General features: G+C 42.5%; 1 protein-coding gene across 1 annotated transcript; it reads right to left on the bottom strand.

Moving 5' to 3' along the window:
• Positions 1-155: 155 nt before the first annotated feature.
• Positions 156-10,016, bottom strand: Mmp8 (matrix metallopeptidase 8). The gene is made up of 10 exons (XM_031343036.1): positions 9,799-10,016; positions 7,809-8,047; positions 6,989-7,137; positions 6,783-6,908; positions 5,242-5,403; positions 3,622-3,739; positions 2,972-3,105; positions 2,295-2,448; positions 1,331-1,434; positions 156-1,189 (listed from the first exon to the last, which is right to left on the bottom strand). The coding sequence occupies exons 1-10, from the start codon at positions 9,907-9,909 to the stop codon at positions 1,086-1,088; spliced, it is 1,401 nt and encodes a 466-aa protein (XP_031198896.1). The 5' UTR covers positions 9,910-10,016; the 3' UTR covers positions 156-1,085.
• Between the last annotated feature and the right edge of the window lie 756 nt (positions 10,017-10,772).

Raw genomic sequence — 10,772 nt, 5'->3', positions numbered from 1 at the left:
TGATGAGCTGTGTCAGTTTTCTAGTGCTTCTCTAGCACCAGCACCAGCACCAGCACCAGCACCAGCACCAGCACCAGCACAGCACCCCGTGGTCTTCAGGGCTGATGTACTGTGTCAGCTTTCTAGTGCTTCTCTAACAAAGAGCACATATTCAGTAGAGCAGAAGAACAACTTTATTTTTTCACAAAAGCCAAAAAACCCACATCAAGTGTCTGATTTCTGGAGTCTGCTTGAGGAAGGAATGGTCCTTTTTTCAAACCCCTTCCTACCCGCCTCTGCCTGAGAAATTATTGACAGATAGACTTAACAGACGCAGCACTCTAGTGTCTGGTTCTCTTTGGTCTCTTCTACCATGTGCCCATGCCTCTGCTGATTCTCCCCAAATCTCATCAGAATAAAACATGTTAGGCAAATGCTTTAATCTCTGAGTGACATCCACACCCATCCCTTTTTATAAGCACATACATATGGGCTTAGGGCTCATCCTAGCCCTGTTTAGAGCGGTCTTGTAATTTACACATAGTTCATTATATCTTCAAAGACTCTGGTTAACAGCTAGATAAACAGCTGGGGTTAAGATTTCAGTGTATTTTTTTTTGCCTGGCATGCAGAGGGGCATGATTAAACCCAGAATACATGTTTTTCATATTTTTTCCAAGGGAGGAAATAACAGTACATTTTCTGTACAGATGAGGGGATGACCTCTGTGTTTATAATCCTCATATGTAATGAAAATCCAATGCTAGATTCCCTGTTTGAAGAGAATTAGGAACATTTGAAGCTAGATAAGCAAGTAATAAAACATGAAGTTTAGAAGGCAGAAGAGCAGATAATGAAATAGTGAAGATTAAGGTAATGAATGGCTTGCTCTCTTTGTGATGCATTCACTAACCAGGGTTGGAATGTGCAGAAGGAGTCAGTCCTGGTCAGGAATGGAAGATTCCAAACACTGGTTCTTCAGAGAGGGCTGCAGGGCTAGTTACCACTGAGGAAAGTCTGGGCAGGACACGTGGGATGAATATACAGACTGACCTTCCCTTTTGTATTCATAGGGTGGATGGGAGGACAATCGACTTCGCTCAACTCTATGAACAGTTAAGCCATAAATTGCTTCTTGCAACTCTAGTGATTCTGCGACTGGCAAGATTAAATGCAAAATATTGTGGTCCACTGAAGAAGAGGAAGAAGGCTGTAAGAAAGAGACAATTGTCCAAGTTAGCTTATAGATCTTAGCTCTGAGTTTTCACCAAATAAACCAAGTAGGATATAGGAAAGCAGATGTGCTATTTTAAGATTTTAAACAGTTCTGTTAACTTTTCCCCCCACTTACAATCCTGCAGGAAAACTGCATCAACTCTGCAGTTTACTCCCGGGAACATGCTTGCTATGCTTTTGGGATAACCTGGGTCCATGGATCCTCTTTGATTGTCATATCTAAAGAGAACAACATATCACATGATTTAAAAGCAATATACTCTAAGACATTTCTTTTAATTTGTTTAAGTCATAAAGTACTCTCTTACATATGCTCACACTAAGTCTTCACTGTGTCCCATTGGCTGAGATTAGGAATGCTTACCATCTCTACCTAAGGGTATTTTGTTCAGAAAACAGAAATGCCATTGATTCTAAAACAGCATTCTGATTGCTGATGAAGGGGTTATATCCCAAAACTAGAGCCTATATTTTCTAAGTAATTTACTTGACTGGTAAAATGAGCATAACTATGTGTATGTGTGTACATGTATATAATGAAAAGAAATGCATTTATTAGCATTTTTCTTAGCATGTAAAGTAATGGGCTTCATTACAACACTTTCCCACATAGATACATTGTTTATTTACATTCCTGTCTCCATTATCTTCCTTTTAGTCCCACCCACCTGTCCTTTTTCTCTCTACAGATAATTCCTCTCTTGCTTTTATGTTTTTATAAGTTCCTCTTGTGTACCAAATTCTGTAAATGAGGCGGAAAACATTCATTTGGAAATATCAGAACTCAACTCATAGTAATAATCAACTTACTTCTTTCTCATATCCCACCCTAGAGCGTCAGGAGGGTATGAAACAGCGCATGCCATAGAGTCCTCAGCACATTTGTGTAGGCGTTTTATGTGATAAAAATGAAAAATTTAAAACCAGTGGCAACATCACACTATGATAAAGACTACATCCTCACAAAGCTATTAAAAGATCATGGAGATTTAAGTCTTCAGATGTCTGTGTTGACGTTTCGTACATACAGCAGAGAAGCACGTATTTCAATTTTAATGGAAAAAACTCATTCATCTCACCTCCAACACTGGTTGTTTATGAAGAAGTATGTCTTCCCACCATAGGAAACAGCTGCATCAATGGCTTGGACACTCCTTGGGAATCCATAGTTGGATATATCTTTGGGGTAGTCTCGCTGCAGGTCATAGCCACTTAGAGCCCAGTACTGTCTGCCTGCCAACAATTCAGAGAAAATCCTTAACAGGGCTCTTCCTTTCTACAATACAGCACTTTGTCATCCCACAGTAATGAAAATGGAGCAGGTAATCTGAGAAAGGCAAGGCCATCACAGTGGAGCTCAGGGTGCACTGGAAGTCCTCATCATCCCTCCCTGAACCTGAAGGACATCAGCTGTTACAGACTGATGCTCATGGTCCCAAACTAGAGAGGTCTTGCCTGCTGTGACTGCTTACAGAAACTAAATCACAGCCTTGAGGTATCTTAGTAGACCACATCTAGGATGAGGGCAGAGAAATACTGAAGATTGTCTCATGCTGTTGCATTTGTTGAGGACAATATTAAGACCTAAATGAGGGTCCAGCCTGTGCAACTTCACTCAGTTGTTGGTGACCATGATGGGGCCCAAGCCTGGCAGTAGCATGCTCTTCCTGGCTTTTCCCTTCTGAAAGGGCTGTGGGACAAAGAGAAGTTCTGCCCTGCCCTTCAGGAAGAACAGAAGGAGACAGTAGGATGTTACCTTTAAATAGGAAAACTAGATCTCTATCAAAATCCTCATAAGCAGCCTGAAGGCCATTGGGTAGGAAGGGCCAGAACAGAGATATGAAATTGAGGTCAACTGTTCTCAGCTGAGGATGCCGTCTCCAGAAGTACCTAAAGGAACACAAGGACATACATACAGAGACAGACAGACAGAGGGGAATGGGGAGATGGAGAGGGACAGGGACAGGAAGAGACAGAGGGCTGTTACTTTCTGTGATTCTTGGCTAGAAATGACCCTTGCATGGTTTCTGCAGTATATATATGTGTAACATTCATGATTCATGTAGGACCTTAATTTATGGTAGTGGTGTCCATCTCATGTGGTGAGCCCTTGACAGTTTTTAGGTCACAGTTGGCATCACATCCTCTTCTTACCCTGACAAACCTAACATGGCTAGGATCTTTCAGCGATTAATAGGTCCAACGCTGAAAGACTCTAACCACAACAGAGATGCTTGTGGATGCTTGATGCTTTCGTTCCCCCACCCTCTGGATGTTTCAGGACACCTAGAAAACACTAAAAATTCCAAGGAGATGCCTGTGTGTTGAGTGATGTGTTTCATTAGAAATCAGTTTTAAGGTCTGACAAACAGACATGTACAAAGAAAGGACAGCTCAATTTTATACTTGTCTTTAAAGAAGTAAATCTCCCCACGGAGTGTGGTAGCAGCATCAAATCTCAGGTGGGGGTCACAGGCTTTGGGCGTGCTGGCCCCGGTAGGTTGGATGGGATTGTCTGAAGGTCCTGGGGAATGAAATAATTTAATAAGTAGAAGTGCCATGATACTTTTGATGTGTTTCAAATAGGTAGGAAGGCAGAGGGTCTTTTCATGAAGAAAAAGGTCACTAGCTGGTTTCGTAAGTCACAGTAGACTCTGTACATATGCTCCGTTTAAAGGCTGGCCTGTTCACAAGAGTAACGATGGTTTCTACTTAATCTGGAAAATAATTGGAATCTGACGGTTCCTTTTAATGTTTAAGCCACCCTTCTCCCTTCTGTTTCTTCTTTCTGCTGTTTTGTCATTGAGAATCCACTTCCTTGTTCCTCACCAACCTCCAAATGCAATGATAGATCTCGTATTAGGCTTTTGCCCTAACTCAATTTCTTTTCTATAAAAATTGACAGTTTAGCTGGACATTGCATCACAGACTTTGAAATCTCAGCACTATGGATATTGAGACAGGAGGATTAGTCTCAATTTGAGACAAGTCTGGACACAGAGTGAGAAACTGTTTCAAAATGTTAAATAAATACACAATAATTTACATCTTTATGCATTTTCCTATCATGGAACTAAGGATTATAGTTGTCATTTAGAAATGCTGGAGCATCAAGAGGACTGGCCAGCAAAGGGAGTGGTTCCTGGCATGTGGCTCAGAGTTGGGGATTTGAGTGAGGTTCCTTATTCTTAGAGATTCTACTGTGATGAGAAGATTCCCTGACATGATATCTCATACTCTTGATTTATAGGGTAACCCTACCCCAAGGGGAGAACGCTCTTCCTTCCCATCCTGCTTCTGTCTGTACATTCAGTAGCAGAAGGGCAAGATGGAGGAGTTGGATCTCCTGTGGTCCTCTACCTTCCTTTACTACAAATTATACTTCAGTAAACATTCTTGACAAGCCTAACACATGCCTGCTTAGGAATCTATGTGAAGAATTCTTTCACAGATAATTCTGGAAGGAGAGTTGTTCTATGAAAAGGGATAATTGTGTCTTTTCAGAATACACAAAATTGGAAAGCATAAAGATGTAGGAGGAAAATGTCTCCACCACTTAGAAATAATGGTGGGGAGTACCTCTACACATTTTCCCAAGTCTTCCCACTCTTCTCCTCTTCTTCCCCTCCCTCCCTCCCTTCCTTCTCCTCTCCTTCTCCCCATCTCTCCTAACTTTCTCCCCTTCTTTTCTTGAGACCAAGTCTCACCATGTACTCCAAGCTTTGGTTCGAACTCCTGAATGCTAATATTACAGATATGTGCCCACAGGCCTGTCCTCTAACCTTTACTTTAGGGCAGAAATAGACATCCAATAACTAAAAACCAAGATGTAGCAAAATCACATTAGAGGCTCAGTCTATCTTTTGCTAACACTATAGTTATTACCGGCAACTTCAAGAGATTAATTTGAGCTTCCTTTGTGGATAAAATCCAGAGACTCCAATGGAGAGATGCTTGCGTGCTGGACTTGATGAGGCCAAATCTCAAGTCCTATTATGTTCTACCATGTTGTCCACATGACCTTACCATAGATTGTCTGAATGCCATTGATATCATCTTGTGGTAGTGAATAGGTGCTAGGTTCCCTGTAAGCATAGTTTGGGTACATCAAGGCACCCGGATCAGTGGAGTGAGAGAGTCCCAAGGAATGTCCAAATTCATGAGCAGCCACGAGAAACAGGTTGTAATCTGAAATTCAAGCAAAGATGGTGAATGATCTAACTGGCTCCACATATGATCTATATGATCTCAAAGGATGTGACCTTGAAGGCCAAAACTGTCATGGAAGGAAACATTCATGTATTCATCTTTTCCCTTTTCTTTTCAGGCACCTGAAGAACAGCAATGAAGAGGTATCAAGGTAGGAGACACAAGGTTCCCATCAAATCTCAGAGACTAATAAAATCTGTCTTTATTCCAACATCCTCATTTTATGAATGTGGAGGGTTGATGAAATGGTAGTGGAGCTGTGACTCTCAGGATGGAAGAATTCTGTTTCTCTTGTGTTCACACATCCTGACTGGCTCTCAGGCTCTTTGGCAGAGTCTCCATGGAAGAGACAGGGAAGAGCCTGACTCTCAGTGCAGCAGCTCAGACACAAGGCTGACTGCGCACAGGCTCTAAATACACTGCCCTCACTTCCTCTCCTCTCCTCAGGCATCCCAGCCCTCCTTGTCTGAACGCTCCGGCAAGGGTGTCTTGTTGCACGGGCACATTGCTGAGAAGGAAGCCCGTGGAAATTAGGCTGCTAGAAGCAAGAATGTGGCTGCTCTTTGAACAGTCTACCTTTTCAAATGAACCCTAGTACTTCAACTTTTGTGAAAGATGTGAAGAACAGGCCTTGTCAAACATTAAACTCAGGAGTGGAGGGACTTAAGGAGCAGGGTCAGAAAACTTCATGCTTTGGGAGCTAAGTAGCCTCTGTCTCAACCACTGAGCTTGGCCATCAAGAGTACAAGTTGCCAAAGAATGTGTAACTAAATGAGTGTGGCTTTCCTCAGCCCAGCCTTGTTTGACCAACCAAGACCCAGGCAGGGTTCAGCTGTGGTTTTCAATGTTCAGTTCCCTGCCTTCTGAAATTTAAATGCTTCTCTCAGAAATCATGTGTTTTCACTCAAGTTAATCTTGAGTGAAAAATATTGGGAGGTGAATGATCTGGATTGATGGTGCTGTGAGGCAGCCAAGGGATTTCAGGGTCATTTATTTTGGTTGCCCTCATCCTGCTGCCACATGAAGATGCATTAAGAAGAACTTTAGCCCTTAGAGAGCTAAGGAGGTAGGTTTCTTTCGTTCACCAGTTACTTCCTTTCATTATCCCATGACAGTAGTGCACATGGATTTAAGCACTGCAGTGGGAAATAAGGTCAACATTCAGCTTTTGATTAAAGCAACAACAGCAACAACAACAACAACAACAACAAACTTTTAAGGTGATTTATTTTTAAGTAGCAAAAAGTATAAGTGATTGATTTGAATTCTACAGTAATGTGCATAGATATACATCCTGACTCTAAGGTGGGAAAGACGAAGTTAGAAGCTTCATGTGACTCCAACAATGACCCACTTACTGTTGGAATCTCGAGTCCACGTTTCTTCTGAATCAAAATGAGCATCTCCTCCAATACCCCCACCTGGTTGAAAGGCATGGGCAAGGATTCCATTGGGTCCGTCAAATGGAGAATTGTCACCATGGTCTGAAATTAGATGGTTTGTGGTTAAGCCTTTGCCTAATGTCCCAGGTTAGCTAGAGAAAGCAAAGTTTCTTTGAGCCTACCTCTTGAGACGAAAGCAATGTTGATGTCTGCTTCTCCCTGCAAGGTCTCAGTGAAGGTCAGGGGCGATGCCACACTCCAGACTTGAAAAGCTCTCTCAATTGCTGTTTTCACTTCAGCCCTTGACAGCTGTGAGATATAGTTTGTAATCCTTTGAAAATGAGAAGGAGGGAGAATGATTTGCTATTATTAGCAACCCCTTTGAACTACATAGTCAATCCATTTTGGAGTAAGTCACTTATGCAGTGCGCTATCACTTAGACAAAGCATCAGGAGGGGTGCATGCCTCAGGGCTGAAGACAGACCGGGGTCTGGACAAGTAACTACTTGTCTTTAAGTCTCGGAGTCTCTGTTCAGAACATGATGATACAGTAAGATCTCCCTCACAGGTAGCTGAGGAAATTAAATACACTGGAAGCAGTTAGTTGATGGATTAAACCCTATTCTGCACAGAAACTGAATACTATTACTGCTGTTACCAAGGTGTACAGAAGAGGGCTAGGTTCTCTGTAGTAATGGTTAAGTCTCTTTTGGGCTTAAAGGTAACTGACTAGAAGAAAGAGTCTCATGACACCATAGTCTTTTTAGGTCACTGAAGAGAAACAATGTGGTAAGCTTTAGGGTTGAAAGGGCCCAGGGCTCTCTGCTTTCTCAGCCTCAAGCCCAACTTGCAGCTCATGCTCTACTCCTTCAAATTTGGTAAGGGTAGGGTATTTGTTCATTCATCTCCAGTGGCTTCCAAGTTCTGCAACAATGTCTAAGGTGTCACAGACTGTCAGTCACTAGCAGGGTGGATGAGTCCTCAGACTCTGGGAATATCACCTGTAGGTCAGGTTAGTGTGTGTCCACTTGGGGCTTCCTGGGGTTAGCAAGAAATCACCGGAGTCAGGCACTCCACATCGAGGCTTTTCCATCATCTCCATTGTGGCTGCATCTAGCTTCCCTGTCTCTGCCAAGCCAAAGAAGCGCTGCATCTCCTTTAGCTTCTCTGTAACCACCGTGTCATTCCTCGCAGACCGGAATTGATTGCTTGGTAAGTGGTAGAATTTTCGTAGGTAATTCTGACCAAAATAAACACATCAGAGTACTTGCTGTGAAATTGCTCTGGAAATTTTGCAATTCCTTCTAAGTTGCTACAGAGTGTAAACCAGGACCTGACAGGCAAGGGACAATAACAGAAATTGTGGGTTGAGACAGCATAATAGCTTAGTGGGTCAAACTTGACAAGCCAAGATTGATCCTCACCACCCACATGGTAGAAGGAAAGAGGTGACTCTTACAACTTTACTCTTACAAATTGTGTTCTGACTACCACATGCACACTGTGGCATGCAATACCCTCCCACACTCATGAAAAGAAATGCATTTAATTAAATAATTTGTAGATTGACTTTGAAAGAACAACACTCATAGAACATTCTCTTCATTCAACAAGATATAGCGAATTTTTGAACAAAACCCAAAAGTCTTACAACAGAGGAAGAATGAATCCAAATCATACACAAACTGCTACTATTCAGTCAGCAGTGTGACTTTTTAAAAATTAGTACTGGCTTTTAATTATTGTTTTTATGTCTGTTGAGGTGTTAGTTGTAAAAATGAGGACTTTTCTGCTTAAAAATTCTTTCACTAAATAGAGAGAGGGTTTAATCACCCTCACAGAGAAATGGAGGGACCAAGAACTAAGGGAAAGTGACAGTTCAGGTCCTGGCTTAGTGAAATGGCTCTGAAATGAGAGCTTGGTCATTTAGAAGATGTTTGGGGCAACAACAGCATTTCATTCACCAAGATAAGATCTTAGAAGCCACTCTTACTCACAAGTGTTGACATGCCAATCAATGGTAAGTTCTCTTTGCCTTGCCATTTGTAGTCTGTGTGTATATACTATGTATTGTATGTGACTACCTAGTTCTTTGGAAGTGACAGAGAGCAGAGCTTGCACTTTGGGATGTGACAGGTTTGGGCAAATCCCAGCATGGTCCTTTGTCTCCAGCATGGAAAAATCAAGCTTTCCCTCCCAGTTATTGTGATGCTTAGAGGAGTGGCACCTGCAGAGTAAACCCAGCCCACCCTCATAGGAACTTAGGGGCTTCTGTGCCAGTCACAAAAATGACTGCGGACAAAAAGAACAAGAATTACGCTTTCTGGAAATTTCAGTACTAAGAAAATTATGAAGAAGAAATTGCTGATCACATTTTCTTGCATAAAAACACCTAGCCTTTTTTATACTATAAAACAAGAGATGCTATTAGCTTTGCCTTTATAATGCTTCCAAAGTTTAATAAACAGTTCTGGGAAATCTGATTATAGTTAATTTCAATTAATTATAATCCTCCATTTCCATTCCATCTTCTATATATGATAGTATTTTGGCTGCAGAAAACTATCCATACAGGAAGCAGTAGGCAGGTCATAATTTGACCTCCCCTCAGCCCCCATCATTTTTAAGTGTTGGGATACCAGCAAGCATTCTACCAGTCAAGCACTGAGCATGGAACAACTGGGTAACAGGTTTACTGGAAAAGGAAACTCAGTTCATTTTATAAATAAAATATTCTCTCTGAAAGGGCCCCAGCTGCAGCTGGCCTGACAGGGTGTTCCTGGGGCTTGAAAGCACCCAGCTGTCTTCATGTCTACATTTTCCAGGGCCAGACCTTGCCCACTTGGAGTCTTCCATGTCACAGAAGGTGATGCCGAACCTCAGCAAAGCCATGCAGAGAATCTCTTTCTGGCCTTTTAGACTAAGAAGGGAAAGCCACCCTCTGAATTCTGTAACCATCAGCAAATCACCTGTGATTGACAGCTCATTTACCTCAGCAATTTTCATATTTTTCTCTTCCAGGTGTTCAGGAGGCACTGGAAAGGCACTGGCAAGCTGTGTGTGGAGGAAGAACAGAAATGGAAGTGTCTTCAGATGAAGCATGATCTTCTCTTCCAAGACAACCTCTCCTGCCTTCCTCTGCCCCTCTGGCAAGTGCTCTGAAGCTCACAGCATCCCCTGCTAATCACTGCTCTTGTCTGGTCCCTTATAGAGCTGCATCTTGAGCAACTTCTGCCTGAGCAGTATGAGGCAACATAGTTAACCACACTCTGACAGTTCTGCAATGTTAGAATGTGATTTGGAACCTAGGAGTGGGGGGTCATTCAACAAAACAAGAAGATGGATTGCAAACTGACAGGGTGAGGTGGCTGGCACAGGGGCTACAGGCTTCCAGTTTCTGTCTGTGTGTAATGAGGAAGTTGTACTAGTTAATCAGGGAAATATTGTAAGGGATCACCTTGGGAACCAATTACACACCTGTAAGACTTCTGTTTCTAACTCACCACTGCTGCCTGACAGTGTGTGCCAAAGTGGCTTGTCACAAAGCAGGCTTTGTGTGGGGACCAAAAGCAGCACCTGGAGATGATGGCTTTGTTAGGAAAGTACTTGTCACACAGCATGAGGGCCTGAATTTGATTCTCAGCATGCAGGTAAAAAAACTGAACTTAGTGATACATGAGTGCAATCTCAGTGCTGGTCTGTGGTGGGCAGGAGATATCTGAGGCTTGTTGGCCAGCCGGCCTAGTCTACTTGGTAAGTTCCAGGCTAGTTAGAGACCCTGCCACAAAAAAACAAACAAATCCCACATTACAGCAATTGAGGAATGGTGCCCAAGGTGGTCCCCTGGCCTCCACACACATGCATACACAAAAACATAAACATTTTAAAAGCACACATGTATATACATACGCAAACAGCGGCTTCTGTAGGGCATGACTGCCATAGATGTACTAAAACACTCACTA

This window comes from Mastomys coucha, unplaced genomic scaffold (assembly GCF_008632895.1).
Source record: "Mastomys coucha isolate ucsf_1 unplaced genomic scaffold, UCSF_Mcou_1 pScaffold23, whole genome shotgun sequence".
In the NCBI taxonomy this organism is placed as follows: Eukaryota; Metazoa; Chordata; class Mammalia; order Rodentia; family Muridae; genus Mastomys; species Mastomys coucha.
The sequence above is the reverse complement of the archived record's forward strand: the minus strand, read 5'-3'. Positions and strand labels throughout refer to the sequence as shown.

Excerpts from the sequence above, each read along its gene's own strand:
- Mmp8 (XM_031343036.1), bottom strand. The coding sequence starts at position 9,909 with ATGCTTCATCTGAAGACACTTCCATTTCTGTTCTTCCTCCACACACAG. Across the intron at positions 5,404-6,782 it reads GTGGACTCGAGATTCCAACA|ATTACAACCTGTTTCTCGTG; the intron begins GTAAGTGGGTCA and ends CTTGAATTTCAG. Across the intron at positions 3,740-5,241 it reads TGGCATTCAGACAATCTATG|GACCTTCAGACAATCCCATC; the intron begins GTAAGGTCATGT and ends TTCATTCCCCAG.